At 52.2% G+C, this 18,189-nt stretch overlaps 1 protein-coding gene across 3 annotated transcripts in view; it reads left to right on the top strand.

Annotated features, from left to right (window-relative positions):
- The window catches only part of CHD5 (chromodomain helicase DNA binding protein 5), a 71,057-nt gene that overhangs the window by 30,588 nt on the left and 22,280 nt on the right, over window positions 1-18,189 (top strand). For all 3 annotated transcript variants that reach the window (XM_044942909.2, XM_044942908.2, XM_044942907.2), the window contains exons 12-23: window positions 3,809-3,940; window positions 4,026-4,134; window positions 5,392-5,583; window positions 5,671-5,871; window positions 9,248-9,385; window positions 9,474-9,595; window positions 10,391-10,564; window positions 10,943-11,084; window positions 12,319-12,450; window positions 15,287-15,404; window positions 16,724-16,848; window positions 17,928-18,159. In XM_044942909.2, coding sequence (XP_044798844.1) covers window positions 3,809-3,940; window positions 4,026-4,134; window positions 5,392-5,583; window positions 5,671-5,871; window positions 9,248-9,385; window positions 9,474-9,595; window positions 10,391-10,564; window positions 10,943-11,084; window positions 12,319-12,450; window positions 15,287-15,404; window positions 16,724-16,848; window positions 17,928-18,159 — 1,817 coding nt within the window. The remainder of the gene's footprint in view (window positions 1-3,808; window positions 3,941-4,025; window positions 4,135-5,391; window positions 5,584-5,670; window positions 5,872-9,247; window positions 9,386-9,473; window positions 9,596-10,390; window positions 10,565-10,942; window positions 11,085-12,318; window positions 12,451-15,286; window positions 15,405-16,723; window positions 16,849-17,927; window positions 18,160-18,189) is intronic.

The following is an 18,189-nucleotide window of genomic DNA, read 5'->3' as shown; positions in this document are numbered from 1 at the left end:
GCGTCTTTTAATTTCATGGCTGCAGTCACCATCTGCAGTGATTTTGGAGCCCAGAAAAATAAAGTCTGACACTGTTTCCACTGTTTCCCCATCTATTTCCCATGAAGTGATGGGACCGGATGCCATGATCTTCGTTTTCTGAATGTTGAGCTTTAAGCCAACTTTTTCACTCTCCACTTTCACTTTCATCAAGAGGCTTTTGAGTTCCTCTTCACTTTCTGCCATAAGGGTGGTGTCATCTGCATATCTGAGGTTATTGATATTTCTCCCAGCAATCTTGATTCCAGCTTGTGTTTCTTCCAGTCCAGCGTTTCTCATGATGTACTCTGCATATAAGTTAAATAAGCAGGGTGACAATATATAGCCTTGATGTACTCCTTTTCCTATTTGGAACCAGTCTGTTGTTCCATGTCCGGTTCTAACTGTTGCTTCCTGACCTGCACACAAATTTCTCAAGAGGCAGATCAGGTGTTCTGGTATTCCCATCTCTTTCAGAATTTTCCACAGTTTATTGTGATCCACACGGTCAAAGGCTTTGGCATAGTCAATAAAGCAGAAATAGATGTTTTTCTGGAACTCTCTTGCTTTTTCCATGATCCAGCGGATGTTGGCAATTTGATCTCTGGTTCCTCTGCCTTTTCTAAAACCAGCTTGAACATCAGTAAGTTCACAGTTCACGTATTGCTGAAGCCTGGCTTGGAGAATTTTGAGCATTACTTTACTAGCGTGTGAGATGAGTGCAATTGTGCGGTAGTTTGAGCATTCTTTGGTATTGCCTTTCTTTGGGCTTGGAATGAAAACTGACCTTTTCCAGTGCTGTGGCCATTGCTGAGTTTTCCAAATTTGCTGGCATATTGAGTGCAGCACTTTCACAGCATCATCTTTCAGGATTTGAAGGAGCTCAACTGGAATTCCATCACCTCCACTAGCTTTGTTCATAGTGATGTTTTCTAAGGCCCACTTGATTTCACATTCCAGGATGTCTGGCTCTAGGTCAGTGATCACACGATTGTGATTATCTGGGTCATGAAGATCTTTTTTGTACAGTTCTTCTGTGTATTCTTGCCATCTCTTCTTAATATCTTCTGCTTCTATTAGGTCCATACCATTTCTGTCCTTTATCGAGCCCATCTTTGCATGAAATGTTCCTTTGATATCTCTGATTTTCTTGAAGAGATCTCTAGTCTTTCCCATTCTTTTGTATTCCTCTATTCCTTTGCATTGATCACTGAAGAAGGCTTTCTTATCTCTTCTTGCTATTCTTTGGAACTCTGCATTCAGATGTTTATATCTTTCCTTTTCTCCTTTGCTTTTCGCTTCTCTTCTTTTCACAGCTATTTGTAAGGCCTCCCCAGACAGCCATTTTGCTTCTTTGCATTTCTTTTCCACGGGGATGGTCTTGATCCCTGTCTCCTGTACAATGTCACGAACCTCATTCCATAGCTCATCAGGCACTCTATCTATCAGATCTAGGCCCTTAACTCTATTTCTCACTTCCACTGTATAATCATAAGGGATTTGATTTAGGTCATACCTGAATGGTCTAGTGGTTTTCCCTACTTTCTTCAATTTAAGTCTGAATTTGGCAATAAGGAGTTCATGGTCTGAGCCGCAGTCAGCTCCTGGTCTTGTTTTTGCTGACTGTATAGAGCTTCTCCATCTTTGGCTGCAAAGAATATAATCAATCTGATTTCGGTGTTGACCATCTGGTGATGTCCATGTATAGAGTCTTCTCTTGTGTTGTTGGAAGAGGGTGTTTGTTATGACCAGTGCATTTTCTTGGCAAAACTCTTTTAGTCTTTGCCCTGCTTCATTCCGTATTCCAAGGCCAAATTTGCCTGTTACTCCAGGTGTTTCTTGACTTCCTGCTTTTGCATTCCAGTCCCCTATAATGAAAAGGACATCTTTTTTGGGTGTTAGTTCTAAAAGGTCTTATAGGTCTTCATAGAACTGTTCAGCTTCAGATTCTTCAGCGTTACTGGTTGGGGCATAGACTTGGATTACTGTGATATTGAATGGTTTGCCTTGGAAATGAACAGAGATCATTCTGTCATTTAGGGATCAAACCTGTCCCCGCTGGTTGGGGAACTAGAAGTCTTGGGAGTGTGGAGTCTTAGCACCTGGACAACTAGGGAAGTCCCCTGTGCCTCTGTGTTTCTATTGCGAAACGGGACCCTACCCTATGCCCGCCTGTCAGCCACCGCTGGTTCTCAGGCACCTGAACTCAACAATCAGCAACCAACCCCACAGGCTGCTGTGGGGGCTCAAGGAGGTTGCCAGTGCCTGATAACAGGGCCATCAGGAAGCAGTGGTGGGGAGTGTGGGAGAATTTGAAAAAACCACCCCCTTGATTATGAAATGCCTCCTCCTCCCATCCCCTGCCCTCACTGACAGTGACTTGAGGCCCCTCCACCGCTGAACTGATCCACAATTTTTTACCTTTATTAAATTGCATTTTCAAAACATAAATGCTGATTTTTCTCCCTGCCTCCAAAGTGGGGCAGGTGAATTTCCTCCAAATATATTACCTGAACAGGGTCTGAATAACAACCGCTCATTTATTAAAGAAAAAAAAAAATCCATTGGTTTCTATGGTGACTGGGTCCCCAGGCCTAGCCACTGCCGTCTGGGGGAGCCCTGGCGCCCTCGCCCTGCAGTGCTGCCGGCTTGGTTGCTCAGTGCACTTGTGTTGGGTGGGAGGTCCTTAGGAGCTGTATTCAAGCTGCAGTGTGTGACAGGCTTCTCTGGCGCACCCTCTCTGTGCTGCTGGCTGGGCCGTCAGGTCCCCGGGGGTCTTTGGGAGAGGACAACCCATTGGAGGAATCACATCCTTCTCTACTTAGTGGGGATGGGCCCTGGACTGGGATGGGCACCCCTCCAGTCTTCGGGAGTTCTTTTTTCCTTTTCAAACTTTTTATTTTGTACTGGGGGTAGAGCCAGTTAATAATGTTGTGACAGTTTCAGGTGAACATCTTAGAGACTCGATCTTACATAGACATGTATCCATTCTCCCCCAAACTCCCCTCTCATCTAGGCTGCCACATAACATTGAGCAGAGTTCCCTGTGCTGTACAGCAGGTCCTTGTTGGCTATCTATTTTAAATATAGCGATTTGTACATGTCCATCCTGAACTCCCTATAACTTGAGAGTTTTTAAAAGAAGCTTAATATTTTGGGTGCGCTGGGTCTTTGTGGCTGTGCTTGGGCTTTCTCTGGTTGTGGCGGGCGGGGGCTGCTGTCTGGTTTGGGTGTGCTGGCTTCTCGTGGTGCTGGATTCTTTTGTTTCGGGGCATGAGCTCTAGGGCGCGTGGGTTCAGCAGTTGCAGCACACAGGCTTAGTTGCCCCATGGCATATGGAATCTTCTCGGATCAGGGAAGGAACCCACGTCCCCTGCACTGGTAGGTGGATTCTCAACCATTAGGTCACCAGGGAAGTTTCTCCTTGGGACTTCTTAAGCAAAAAAATAAAGGTCTATGGTCAGGGGAGAACCATCTGACTCAGCAGTCTAGAATTCTAGAGGAGTCCTCATGATGGAATGGGACTCACAGCCACAGAGGATGGGGAGGACACTGGATTTGCTCCTCTGATAGCCTGGGGGACCCAGATATCCCTCTGCTTTGCCACTCACCCCGTGCCCTCCTACCTCCTTCCCACTAGCTGTGTGGCCCTTGGGAGTCCCTGCCTGATGCTGTCCTCCTGGCTGGGGCTCCCAGGAGACCCGTGAGGGAGAGAAGCTTTGCATCCTGATAGGTGCCCTCCGTGATGCCCGGATGACCCACCCTCTTCCATCTGTTTACCGTGTTGCAGCTTCGATAAAAAGGGGGACGTACATTACCTAATCAAGTGGAAAGATCTGCCCTACGACCAGTGCACCTGGGAGATTGACGAAATTGACATCCCCTACTACGACAGCCTGAAGCAGGCCTACTGGGGCCACAGGTGCGCCACGCTGGGGCCCCTGGGTGGAGCCTTCTGCCTTCCCAATGGCCTGAGCTCTGCTCTCTCATCCTGCCCTCTTTCCCAGGGAGCTGATGCTGGGAGAGGACACCAGGTTGCCCAAAAGGCTGGTCAAGAAGGGCAAGAAGCTGAAGGATGACAAACAGGAGAAGCCCCCGGACACACCCATTGTGGATGTGAGCGGGAAGGGGTCACAGGGTGGGGTTGCCACCCAGGCTGGGCCTCAGAGGAGGGCAAGGTCTCTGGAGAACTCTGCCGTGGGTCTGTGCACCTGGAGCCGTGCCCATCTGGGAGGGGGTGCTGCGGCTCAGCCCACTCCTGCCAGGTACCTGGTGGGACAGGGATGAGGGAACCCAGCCTTCCCCACAGGGGAGGCTCACACCCTGGGGTCCTGGTCCCCAGTGTCCTGTAGAGTGGAAGCTCCCAGGGGACAGCGATTTGAAGGATGGGTCGGGTCTCGGTGCACAAACTGGGGAGCAGATAGTCTCTTCTCAGAGCAGTTTATGAACTTGTGTTCTTTTAGATGAGTGAATTCCAAATATTCCTTTATTTACTTATTTATTTGGCTGTACTGAGTGGCATGTGGGATCTTAAATTCTCCAACTAGCAATCGAACCCGTGCTTCCTGCAGTGGAATCGTGGAGTCTTAACCACTGGATCACCAGAGAAGTCTCTGTAATTCCAAGTTTTTAAATCAAAAAGTGCCCCTCACTTCAGGAGTACAGCAGCTGATTTGCTAAATACACACCATTCTTATCAGTTCGGGGGGAGGAGACCCAGGACTTACCTGGGAGCTTTGAGCCTACTGGGGAGTGGAAGGTTGGCTTTTATTCCTTTAGCAAACCTCTCTGGGATGTTTGCTAGTACCTGGCCCTGGGAGGCAAAGCCCTACCCACCTGTTCCATGAAGTGCTCACCTTCCAGGGGCTCATGGAAGGTCCAAACAGAAATGGGGATTTGGCTTGGGTCTGAGATGCAGGGTAAGGTGAGTGGGTCTGATACATCAGGGGGACTTCATGGGGATGCCAGCCTTGAGCTGTAGACTAAGAGACGCAAAGAGGGTGATGTTTGGGATCAGGCACCCTGGGCAAGCATCAAATGGATGTTGACTCAGTGCCTGCTGTGTCCGAATAGGACCAGTATGGTGAGCACAAGCTGGGCTCAAAATCAGAGAATGCAACAATTGGGAAACTGCCCTGATAAATGTATGGGGCCACCCTGGGAGAGCATGTGGGAACACCTAAGCCAAGCCTGGAGTCAGGGAAGACTTCCTGGAGGCAGAGGCATTCCATCTGAGGCCTGAAGGATGAATAAGTTAGCAGGGACAAGAGGAGTGGGAAGAGTATTCCAGGCATAAAGAATCATCCAGGCAAGGTTGGTGGACCTTGGTGGCCCAGGATCCAGGGTATGTCTGAACCTCTGCTTTTTCTGCAGCCCACGGTCAAGTTTGACAAACAACCGTGGTACATTGACTCCACGGGTGGCACGCTGCACCCATACCAGCTGGAGGGCCTTAACTGGCTGCGCTTCTCCTGGGCCCAGGGCACCGACACCATCCTGGCCGACGAGATGGGTCTGGGCAAGACTGTGCAGACCATCGTCTTCCTCTACTCCCTGTACAAGGAGGTTCGAGGGTTGGGCGGGGCGGCCGGGGAGGGGTGGCTGGTGTGGGCTGTGGCTGGGCAGCCTCAGCGCATCCTTCTCCCTCCCCAGGGGCACTCCAAAGGGCCCTACCTGGTCAGTGCGCCCCTGTCCACCATCATCAACTGGGAACGTGAGTTCGAGATGTGGGCCCCTGACTTCTACGTGGTCACCTACACGGGGGACAAGGAGAGCCGCTCCGTGATCCGGGAGAACGAGTTTTCCTTTGAGGACAATGCCATTCGGAGTGGGAAGAAGGTGTTCCGGATGAAGGTGAGCACCCCTCCCCCTGGGAAGGACTCTGCACAGGAGCCCAGTCTGCCCAGGGGCGGGGGTGCACAGGGGTTCTGCAGTTTATCTGGGGTCTCTTCTTTTGGGCTCTAGTGGAGGCAGCGGCTGGCGAAGAGTTGCCTTTAAGGCAGGATTACCTGCTGTATTTGTGTCCTGGGGCTGCAGTAGCACATAGTGGAGCGGGGCAGAGAATAACACTCACCCTCTCACTGTTCTGGAGGCCAGGAGTCTGAGACCCAGCAGGCAGGGTCCTGCTCCCTCAGAAGCTCTGTGGGTGGACCCTTCTGCATCTCCTCCAGCATCTGGTGGCTCTTCCTTGGCCGTCCTTGCTTTGCAGCTCCATCTCTTTGGTTTCTGCCTGTTGTCATGTGGCTGTCTCCCTGTGTGTATGTGTGTGTGTCTCCTCTGTTTTTTTAAATTTAATTTTAGTTTATTATTTATTTTTGGTGGCGCTGGATCTTTGTTGCTGCACCGGCTTTTCTCTAGTTGTGGCAAGCAGGGGCTACTCTCTAGTTGCGGTGTGTGGGCTTCTCGTTGCAGAGCTCTAGAGTGCTCGGACTCAGTCATTATGGGCACAGGGTCAGTTGCTCTGTGGGATCTTCCCAGATCAGGGATCAAACCCGTGTCTCCTGCATTGGTAGGACGATTCTTTACCACTGAGCCACCAGGGAAGTTCTCTCTCTTTTTAAAAATTTGTTTTTGGTCATGCTGTATTGCATGTAGGATCTTAGTTCCCCAACCAGGGATGGAACCTATGCCCCCTGCCATGGAAGCTCAGGATCTTAACCACTGGACCGCCAGGAAAGTCCCAAGATTCCGCATTTCTGACGAAGTCCCAGATGGTGTGCACACTTCTGGTCCTCAGGCTGCACTCTGAGAAGCGAGGACATGGAGTGCTCAGTGCTTCTTGCAGCTGGCACATGGGGGCCCTTGGGCAGCCATGGCACTCATTCTAGCTGCAGTGCTGGGACCATCCCCAACCTCCCCAAGGGTTCTCACCTTGGCTTTCTCCATCCTCTAGAAACAACTGTGGCCCTGGGAGATGCCCAGTAACTTTTATTTGGCTGCGCTGTGAAGCTTGCAGGATCTTAGTTCCCTGACCTGGGCCACAGCAGTGAAAGCACTGAGTCCTAACCACTGGAAAGTGAAAGGGAAAGTATTAGTTGCTCAGTCGTGTCCAATTTTTTGTGACCACGTGGACTATAGCCTGCCAGGTTCCTCTCTCCATGGGATCTTCCAGGCAAGAATATTGGAGTGGGTAGCCATTCCCTTTTCCAAGGAATCTTTCTGACCCAGGGGTCAAACCTGGGTCTCCTGCATCGTGGGCAGATTCTTTACTGTCTGAGCCACCAGGGAAGCCCTTAACCACTGGACTGCCAGGGAATTCTCAATACCCATTTGTTTAATGAGGGTGATAAGCTCAAATGGTTCCAGAAACAACTTCTCTCTGAGCTCACATCGGGCTCATGTGATGGGCTGGGTGCTTTGCTGATTCAGTTGTTTAACTTATTGTCTTTTAAAAAAATTGTGGTAAAATACACATAACTTAAAATTTATCATCTTCGCCATTTTTACAAGTACAGTTCAGGGACACCAAGTAGATTCACACTTCTCTGCAGCCATCGCTCCGTCATCTCCTGAGCACTACTTCATCTTGTAAAACTGAAACCCTGTCCCTGTTAGATACTGACTACCCCCAGCCCCTGGCAGCCTCGTCCTTTTAGTCTCTGGCTTTGATTATTCTCGGTACCTCGTGTAAGTGGAATCATACCGTATTTGTCCTTTGTGTCTGGCTCATTTCACTCAGCACGTTGTGGCATGTGTCAGGTTTTCTTTTCAAGATTGGATAACATTCCACTGCATGTGTATGAATGGACCACTCAGCCCATGGACACTTGGGTGTTTCCACCTTTTGGTGCTTGTGAATAATGCTATGAACACGGGTGTGCAAACATATTCATTCAAGTCCCTGCTTTCACTTCTTCTGGGTCTATACCCAGAAGCGGAATTGCAGGATGGTACAGTAATTCTATGTGTAATTTTGTTTTTTTCTATTTTTAAAAATTTTATTGGAGTATGGTTGATTTACAATGTTATGTTAGTTTCAGGCATACAGTTATGTGAATCAACTATATGTATACATGTATCCCCTCTTTTTTTAGATTCTTTTTTCATATAGGTCATTACAAAGTATTGAGTAGAGTTCCCTGTGCTATACAGTATGTTCTTATTTATGATCTATCTAATATGTAGTGTGTATATATGTCAATTCCAATCTTTCACTTTAGCCCTCCCCCGTTGCCCCCCTGGAAACAGGTTTGTTTTTTACATCTGTGACTCTGTTTCTTTTTTGTAAAAAAAAGTTTATGCGGTTTTCAAAAATTCCACATATAAGCAGTTGTTAACTTTGCCTTACTTCTCTCAATATGACAATCTCTAGGTCCATCCGTGTTGCTGAAAATGGCATTATTTTGTTCTTTTTTTATGGTTGAGTAATAATATTCCATTGTATATATGGATGACATCATTTTTATCCATTCCTCTGCTGATGGAAACTTAGGTTTATTCCATGTCTTGGCTATTGTAAATAGTGCTACAGTGAACACTGGGGTACATGTATCTGTTCGAATTATGATTTTCTCCTAATACATCGCCAGGAGTGGGATTGCTGAATCATATGGTAGCTCTGATTTAGTTTTTAAAGGAACCTCCATACTGTTCTCCATGGGCTTCCCAAGGTGGCGCTAGTGGTAAAGAACCCGCCTGACAATGCAGGAAAAGGAAGATAGACTGTCTAACTTTTTGAGGCACATACTTAGCTCTTTTAATTCTTGTGGCATTCTTCCCAAATACAGTATTGCTCCCTTTTTACAGGTGAGGAGACTGAAGCTTGGGGAAGGTTAATTAACTTGACCAAGGTCTAGCTCAAAATAGCAGTTGTTGCTGTTTAGTTTCTAAGTCATGTCCAACTCTTTTTCAAACCCATAGACTGTAGCCCACCAGGCTCCTCTGTCCATGGGATTTCCCAGGCAAGAATACTGGAGTGGGTTGCCATTTCCTTCTCCAGGGGATCTTCCCAACCTAGGGATCAAACCCCTGTCTCTTGCTTGGCAGGGATGAATGCAAACTGCCTACAGGCTCCCTTCTGCTCTTCTGATCTCTGCCCCCCTCTCTTGGGGACAGTGCTCTGGGCCTCAGCTGACCCCCTTGACTTGGTGGCCCATGACTTCCTCTCAGTCTCTAGGCTCCCTGAGCTCTCTGGGGGTCCTGTCCACACTCCTTTTGGCTCTTTTGTCTCTGGAGACCTTGATCCACTGCCCTCCCAGCTCTCCTCCCAAACACTCCCCTTTCCCTCCAGAAAGAAGTGCAGATCAAATTCCACGTCCTTCTCACCTCCTATGAGCTCATCACCATTGACCAGGCCATCCTGGGCTCCATCGAGTGGGCCTGCCTCGTGGTGGACGAGGCCCACCGGCTCAAGAACAACCAGTCCAAGGTAGGAGGTGCTGAGCACTGGCCCCTGGAGCCGTCTGGGTGGGCTGGCCACCCTGTGCCCCCTGACGGGCCCCCTGTTCCCCTCTAAGTTCTTTAGGGTCTTGAACAGCTACAAGATCGATTATAAGCTGCTGCTGACAGGGACCCCCCTTCAGAACAACCTGGAAGAACTGTTCCACCTCCTCAACTTCCTGACTCCAGAGAGGTTCAAGTGAGTCAGGGGGACTGGCCGGGGAGGTGGAGTGAGGGCAGCCAGGGAAGGGGCGTCAGTGCCTGTCTGGCTCTGGGGCTGCTCACTGGGCCTCAGTTTCCCCATCAGTAAAATGGGAGTGTTAGCAGTGCACTGGCACACGCTGAGTGCTTGGGGAACACCCACTGCTGCTCAGCCTGTGATTTTTCATCGGCTTTGACCCAGAAGACCTCGGGGGTCCTCCTTGGTGCCTGTGCCTCCACCATACCCCAGATTATCCCTGTCCCTCCACAAAGACCTGAGTGATCACATCAGCGACAGTGCTGGGAGGCTGAAGGCTGGGGGTGATGGTGGAAATGGGAGTGAGATGGAGCCCCAGCCTCCTTGCTTACCTACCCCCATGTTCCTGCTTGGAAAGGGGATTCAGGGTGAAAAATGCTGATTTTGGAATCAGGAGATATAGCTTCAAGGGAAGGCTGGACTGTATAACCATGGGCACCCACCAGCCTCAGTTTCCTTCTCTGTAATATGGGTAAGAGTCCTAGAGCCTGCATGTCCTGGATGGCTTTGAGGACAGAAAGATAGCCTACGTGGCTGAGACAGCTGCAATGTGTGGGGGTGACCTAGGCTTAGATGGAGACTAGAAGGACACTGAGGGCAAGGCCTGTGCTTCCTGGCCCACCAGCCAGCTGGCCTGCCTTCTGACCCTCTGGCAGGTGGCAGGGGGCTGGTTGGCCTTCTCCCTACCCCAGTCCTGGCTCCCTCTACAGAGGGCTTTGGCCTCCTCCAGGCTGTCATTGCATTTTTTTCTTGCAGCAACCTGGAGGGCTTCCTGGAGGAGTTTGCTGACATCTCCAAGGAAGACCAGATCAAGAAGCTGCACGACCTGCTGGGGCCGCACATGCTGAGGCGGCTCAAGGCTGATGTGTTCAAGAACATGCCGGCGAAGACTGAGCTGATTGTCCGCGTGGAGTTGAGCCAGATGCAGAAGTAAGTGGCCTGCCCTGGGTCCCCTGGGCCTGTCTTCTCCCAGAAGGGCCTGAGTGGGCCTTCCTGGCCCATTGCCTGGGATGGGTGAAACGGCCTTTGGCCTTGCCCTTGCCTCCACTCAACTTGTGCACAAACTTCCTTCTTGGGGTCTCCTCTCAGATTTCACTGATCAGGGTTGGGGCTGCCAACTTTGTCCTGTCCCCCAGTAACTTGCTGGGTGATGCCAGGCCTGTGGCTTCACCTCTTGGGGCTCCCCTTGGTCTCTCTGCAACTGTGCTTGGCTGCCAGGCCCCAGCCTCCCTGCAGACCAGAGTGTCATCTTAGAGGCTGGCATGGCCAGGTGCATGCAGACTGCCTTTCCTCCTTGGTCTGTGACAGGAAGTACTACAAGTTCATCCTCACGCGGAACTTCGAGGCACTGAACTCCAAGGGGGGTGGGAACCAGGTGTCACTGCTTAACATCATGATGGACCTGAAGAAGTGCTGCAACCACCCCTACCTCTTCCCTGTGGCTGCTGTGGTAGGTCCCCATGGCCACTGTGGGAGGTCCCCTGTGGCCACTGTGGGAGGTCCCCCCATGGCTGCTGTGGGAGGTCCCCTGTGGCCACTGTGGGAGGTCCCCCTGTGGCTGCTGTGTGAGGTCCCCCGTGGCTGCTGTGGGAGGTGCCCTGTGGCAGGTCCCCCGTGGCTGTTGTGGGAGGTCCCCCGTGGCCACTGTGGGAGGTCCCCATGGCCGTGATGGGAGGTCCCCATGGCCACTGTGGGAGGTCCCCATGGCCGTGATGGGAGGTCCCCATGGCCACTGTGGGAGGTCCCCATGGCCGCTGTGGGAGATCCCCGTGGCTGCTGTGGGAGGTCCCCATAGCCACTGTGGTAGGTCCCCTGTTGGCTGCTGCTGTGGTAGGTCCCCTGTGGCTGTTGTGGTAGGTCCCTGTGGCCACTTTGGGAGGTCCCCCATGGCTGCTGTGGTAGGTCCCCTGTGGCTGCCACTGTGGCCACCATGATAGGGGCCCTTGACCACCACCGTGAGTGCCTGAGGCTGCCATGTTTGGGGCCTGAGATCATGGTACATGCATGTGGCTGCTGTCGGGGGTTTTCTTGAAAGAGTGAGGACCAGATGAGAAAGCCCATGTTCGGTGCCCACATGAAGAGCCTGGGACACCGGTACTCATCACCCTCACAGCTGTTCTGGTTCTAATTTAAACCCTACACGGTTTATACCTCCCCACACCCCCACCCCACCCCCAAACAGGAAGAGCAATGCTGAGTTAAGCGTGGCGGCTATGCTGTGGGTGATGCAGACTCGGGCAACCCCAGGCTGCTCTCACCACTCTGGCCCAGCAGAGCCTTTGAGCTGAGGGTCTTCCCATCTGGGAGGCTGGGTTGGCCTTCCCTGGATGTGCCCTGCAGGACTGCAGAGGGCAGGCCAGAACCTTGTTGGGAACGCCAGCTTGCCTCCAGACTGTCATCCATCCATCCACCTATGTCTGTGGTCTTGGTGGAGTGCCAGCAGTGGGAGACAGGCCAGGGCTGGCGAGTCTGAGCTCTGCCTGGGGACACAGTGCAGGGAGCATCTGTGTGGCCTGCTCGTATGTTCCTGCAGAGGCTGGCCTGACCTGGGCTTGGGCTTGGTGCTCAGTTCATTGCTGGACCCTCATCCCCCCTGGCCCCTGCCGCCTCCCAGACTTCTTTGGTGGAGAGCCAGAGAGAACAGGGGAGCCCCCACAAGACCCCACCTTGTGCTGTGTCTGCAGGAGGCCCCCGTCCTGCCCAATGGCTCCTATGATGGCAGCTCTCTGGTCAAGTCTTCAGGGAAGCTCATGCTGCTACAGAAGATGCTCAAGAAACTGCGGGATGAAGGGCACCGTGTGCTCATCTTCTCCCAGGTGAGCCGCCTGCAGGTGGCTGACTGGCTTCTCCACCTCTCGCAGCCCATGCTAGTTGAGGGCGCAAGCTGCCTGCAGACCTCAGGGCCTGATGCTATCTCCATGTGGGTTGTGTGTCAAAAGTCACTCCTCCAGCCTTGGCATGATGCAACCAAGGAGAGCTGGCTGGGTTCCAAGTTCAAGACACTCAGGGCACATTGGCTGTGGGGACCAGTGTCCTCCCCACTACTTGACCCTCTGGCCTGCTCCTGCTGGAGCTTCTGGACAGGCTGGGACAACAGCCCTCACCCTTCACCCCTGCAGCCCCACTTCTCATGAACCAACCCAAGGTGGGGCCCCTTGGGTTGGTTCACAAGGAGCCCTGTGTTGGGTTAGTTGGCGGAAGTCCTCTCTGAAGCTTGATCCTGAAGTTGCACTTGCAGCATTGCTTTGGAGGTGGTCAGAGGGCAGGGCTGTCTAGCCTCAGAGATTTGATCATCAGTGCACTTGTTCCTTTGTCCTTTTGCACTTGTAGTATGTCAGGCTCTGTGCTAGCCACAGGGGTCCAGCTCTTGTTCTCAAGACACTTACAGTCTAGAGTGTGAGATGGAGGTAGACACATGTCTGTGACAGGAGTCAGTGATGCTCCTCAAGCCTGGTGTGAAAAATGCTGCCTGATGGTTGGACTGAGCCAGGTCCATTGCTCAAACCAGAGACTAAGATGTGGCTCTTCTGTGTACTCTGGGTAAAAGTCTGCTGGTGACAGCTGCTCCTGCCTGTAGCCCCTGATCCCACTAGGGGCCTGCAGCAGGCCGAGGGATCCGGGGAAAGCAGATCAAGCCTGTGACTGTAGGCTGGCCTGGACACTGGATCCAGAATCCCCTGTGTTCTGTTTAGTCACTCAGTTGTGTCCGATTCTTTGCGACCCCATGGACTGTAGCCTGCTAGGCTCCTCTGTACATGGGATTCTCCAGGTAAGAATACTGGAGTGGGTTGCCATGCCCTCCTCCAGAGGATCTTCCCAACCCAGGAATCGAACTCAGGTCTCCTGCATTGCAGGTGGATTCTTTACTGTCTGAGCCACCAGGAAAGCCCATGAATACTGGAGTGGGTAGCCTGTCCCTTCTCTAGGGGATCTTCCTGACCTAAGACTAGAACCGGGGTCTCCTGCATTGCAGGTGGATTCTTTATCAGCTGAGCTACCAGGGAAGCCCCCAGAATCCTCTAGTCCCCTGCTAACATAAGACATGATTCTGAACTGAGGTCTTGAGGGACCAAGTAGAGAGAACTGCACAACTTCTAGAAGTTTGCACAAAGAGAAAGTGACAGAGACAGGGCCCTGACATCCAGAACAAGCCTGCAGGGGGAGTTCCCTGGCGGTCTAGTGGTTATATCCTCACCTTCACTGCCAAGGTCCTGGGTTCAATCCCTGGTTGGGGTACTAAGATACCACAAACAGTGTGGCATGGGCAAAACTCCCACCAGAACAAAAGAAACTCCAATAAAATAAATAAGCACAAGCAGCAAGAAATGAAACAAGAATAACCTAACTAGCAAAAGTGTTAGTTGCTTAGTTTTGTCCAACTTTTTGCGACCCCATGGACTATAGTCTACTAGGCTCCTCTATCCATGGAATTCTCCAGGCAAGAATACTGGAGTGGGAAGCCATTCCCTTCTCCAGGGGATCTTTCTTACCCAGGGATGGAACCTGCTTCTCCTGCATTGGCAGGCAGGTTCTTTACCACTGAGCCACCAGGAAAGCCCCTAACCAGGGAAAGGATCTGCTTAAAATGGAAACAAAACATTTTAACAGATTAGATAAACTCTCAACACTGTTGAAGAGAACACTGATGGATGAAAACCTGGCATTGAGGAATTTTCCCAGAATGCAGCACATACAGACAGAGATAAAAATGAGACATTGCATGGAAAACACCTTGAGAGGCTCTAGTAACTAACTATTCAATATGTATCCATAATAGGAATTGCAGAAAAATAACTAGAGAAAATGGTAAAGAATTTAGATTTAATTAGAGTCTGTAGACCTAGAGAAAGACATGTGGTCTCAGGTCTGAGGCACACTCTGGAGTACCAAGAAATATAAATGAAAACATAAATATGAAAGGAAGCCCTAGGCACATTGTAGGGAAAATGCTGCACTTTTCAGATCTTGTACCTACATAGGAATGACAATTCGACTGTCCTTAGATTGTCCTTAGATTTTATATCAGCAATAGAAGTGGCAAAAAAAAAAGGCAATATCTTCATTACACTATGGGAAAATTGCAACTGATAGTTTTATGTCTAACTAAACTATCTCTCAGGATTGATTATGGAGGATTATGGGAGCTCAGAAGGGCCTGCCTTACTCTTCTCATTGGGAGGAGTGAAATCAGGGAAGATATCACAGAGGAGGTGCTGTTTGAGTCCCCTAGGCCGTAAGGGGGTGGGAAGAAAGTCCAGGTAATCTGGGATGGTTGTGGGATACAGAGGAAGCATTGGGATATGAAGGCCCAATGGACTGGCACCAATCTGGCAAGCCTAGAATGCCAAGAGGAGGATTTGGGACTTTATTCTGAGGGGTGACAGCAGGGTGGCACATGCTCTGAGCTGTGTCTTAGGCAGAAGGCTGTGGGGCTGGTGTGGGGGATGCGGTGGCTCTGGGGGTTGAGGTTGGAAACTGCATTTTTCTTCAGAGAATGGTCCCAAGTCAGGCCTGCCTGGGTCCCACCTGTCTCCCTGCTCAGTAGGTTGCTCTGTTTCTCCCAATCTGTCATGAGGTCCCTGCCCATGGCAGGGACCCCTATGGGGGTCCCTCCTCTGTGGCAGCCCCTCAGGAATACCATGTCCCCTGCAGATGACCAAGATGCTGGACCTCCTGGAGGACTTCCTGGAGTATGAGGGCTACAAGTATGAGCGGATTGATGGTGGCATCACGGGGGGCCTTCGGCAAGAAGCAATTGACAGATTCAATGGTACCCAACCTTACCCAGGGCTTCTTGACGGGGACCCCTGTCTGTCTCTCCTCCCAGGCTAGGATCTTAGCCAGACCACCCAATTTATGGTCAGGTTAGCTACTCCTCAAACAGCTGAAGAAAGCAGTCCTGTCCTTAGGTTCTAGTAGGTGGTAAAAAGAATTCATCCCATGGAACTTTCCAGGGGCCTGCTAGGGTGTTTAGAACTGAGAAATTAGGAGGAGGGCAAAAGGGGAGGAAAATTCCTCTGTTACTAAATGAAGCTGGTGTGGAGGGACTGGCCAGCACCCCTGGCTTCTGATACTGACACTAGCTAAGACTGCAGCTATGAGCAGGGCTGGACAGGGCCTGTCCCCGCAACAGAGGCTGCTGCAAGGAGGGACAGAGCTGAGCAGCACTGCCCTAGGGGAAGGACAGAGGAAAGGGCAGGGCCACCCCAGCTCAAACTGTCTCCTGGTGATGCTGGGAGGCTGGGAGCTGGCTCTGGAGTGGAGGGAACATCTGACATGGTCCAGCACCTCTTTAGTGGGAGGTTTTCAGAAAGAGATGGAGTGGTCTTGTGGCTGCTTCCTGCCTTCCACCCTCAGAGCAGGTCTGGGGCCCTGTGGCCCCCAAACCCAAAGCAGCAATTCCTATTGCCCACTCATGTCAGAGGTAAGGCAAGCATGGTTTCAGGATGTAGACATGGTCCTAGGGCACATGGCAGTGGGAAGCATCAGGTGGATCGGGGACCTGTGTGCAACTCAAGCAGGTGCCATGGTCAGTCCCAGGTCACTTAATGAAGGGCCTGGATGGGCCTGAGACCCAGCTGTCTTGGGGCAGCGGGGACTGACCAGAGGGCTGGCCCACGCCCTGGAGCTGTGACTCTGAGTGTTCAGTGGTCACTCTGACAGCATCGCATGTGATAGCTGGGAGGGCATGAAGGATGAGCTCTGCTGACCTCCCAGGGGCCTGACCTTCAGGGGCTCTGCTGGTCTTTGCTGGCTGTTTGTAGTTTCTCCTTTGCCCCTCTGGGCTTTGAAAATCAGTTCATTCTCATTTTATCTTCCTCCTGTTGGGTCAGGGCTCGGAGCATAGCTGTGGGCTATTTGGGGCTCAGGTGGGCTGCCCTGTCTCTGCTCCATGCCCAGGGGCCCCAGGCCTCTTCTGGCTTCCACAAGCATAGCTGAGGCCGTTGTGGCCTGAGATGGGGTCACAGTTCCTGCCCTCTCCCCGTGGTCTCCCCTGTGCCCTCCTGTCTGCCACGCCCTTGTCTCCCATCCCACCTCTCTGGGTATGCCCCTTACTCACCCTACTGGGCACCCACCTCTCTTCCTCAGCCCCTGGGGCCCAGCAGTTCTGCTTCCTCCTTTCGACCCGGGCAGGTGGCCTGGGGATCAACCTGGCCACGGCAGACACGGTCATCATCTACGACTCGGACTGGAACCCGCACAATGACATCCAGGTGTGTGGCCCCAACACCAGACCCCTCTCAGAGGGTCCCTTGCTGCCCCCGGCTCTGTGGGCGTTCCCTCTCCCCCACTCCCAGACTGTCTCAGGGCTTTACCTCTGCCGGGACCCACCTCGTAGAGTCCCAGCCCCAAGGGCCACCTGGAAGGTGAGCCCCCCACCATTGTACAAAAGAGGAAACAGCCCAGGGAGGAGAGGGGACATGTCCAAGAACATGCAGCACCCTGTGTGAACATGACCCCTGTTCTGTCCCATCACTCTTAGGATGAAGGCCATGGAGGGAGTCAGGATGAGGGGTCCCAGGACCCAGAGGGGGCCAGTTTGGGAACAACAGGAAAATAGAGGGGACAAGGCCTTTGGAGGTGGGGGGAGGAAGAGGCATTGGTGGAGGAGGGGGCACTGGAGCTGGTGAGGAAGGGTGGGAGGGTTAAGGGGTGTAGGAGCAGAGACACACTCTTGCTGTCTCCTGCCCACCCTTCTTGGGACAGGACCAGGCACATACACACATTATATTCTTAGGGCACACATACAAACTCATGTCTCATGCACACACATGTGCACCTGTGTACAGTTGCAGACACAGACCTTATTACACTGGGCCATTCATGTGGATGCCTGATGCACAGAGCCTCAAGCTTGTCCTCATGTCACACCTGTCCTTGCAGGGTAGCTATACCTCTCCAACAGGTGGGCTCACAGCCCCACTAGTGGTCACTCCCAGGGAGGTGCAGCCCCCACCTTGGCATGAGTGCCATCAGCGCCTTGTGTGGCTTCACTACATCAAGTGCACTGGCCACACTGCCCCTCACACCTACCCCTGCACACCTGTGATCACACTGAGTTACCCCTGCACAGGCACCCAGGCCTGTACTAGACCACACACAGTAAGGTTGGGAGTGCAGGTGCCCTGGTGCACATACATCTCCATGGGCCGTCACACAGCCCATTCCATGCAGAGGGTGCTCATGAGCTCATTCGCATGCCTCCCTCCCCCCCCCCCCACCCCCTGGTGCCTGGCCCTGGGCCCCCAGTCCTCTGTTGAACCACGGGTGCTAAGCTACAGGTTGTCCCCAGGCCTTCAGCCGCGCCCACCGCATTGGGCAGAACAAGAAGGTGATGATCTACCGCTTTGTGACGCGGGCCTCGGTGGAGGAGCGCATCACGCAGGTGGCCAAGCGCAAGATGATGCTCACCCACCTGGTGGTGAGACCTGGCCTGGGCTCCAAGTCTGGCTCCATGACCAAGCAGGAGCTGGATGACATCCTCAAGTTTGGCACGGAGGAGCTCTTCAAGGATGACGTGGAGGGTGGGTGTCCTGGGTGCTGGGCATAGTGGG

Source organism: Bubalus bubalis, chromosome 5, assembly GCF_019923935.1.
Source record: "Bubalus bubalis isolate 160015118507 breed Murrah chromosome 5, NDDB_SH_1, whole genome shotgun sequence".
In the NCBI taxonomy this organism is placed as follows: domain Eukaryota; kingdom Metazoa; phylum Chordata; class Mammalia; order Artiodactyla; family Bovidae; genus Bubalus; species Bubalus bubalis.
This window is presented reverse-complemented; position numbering and strand designations above follow the sequence as displayed.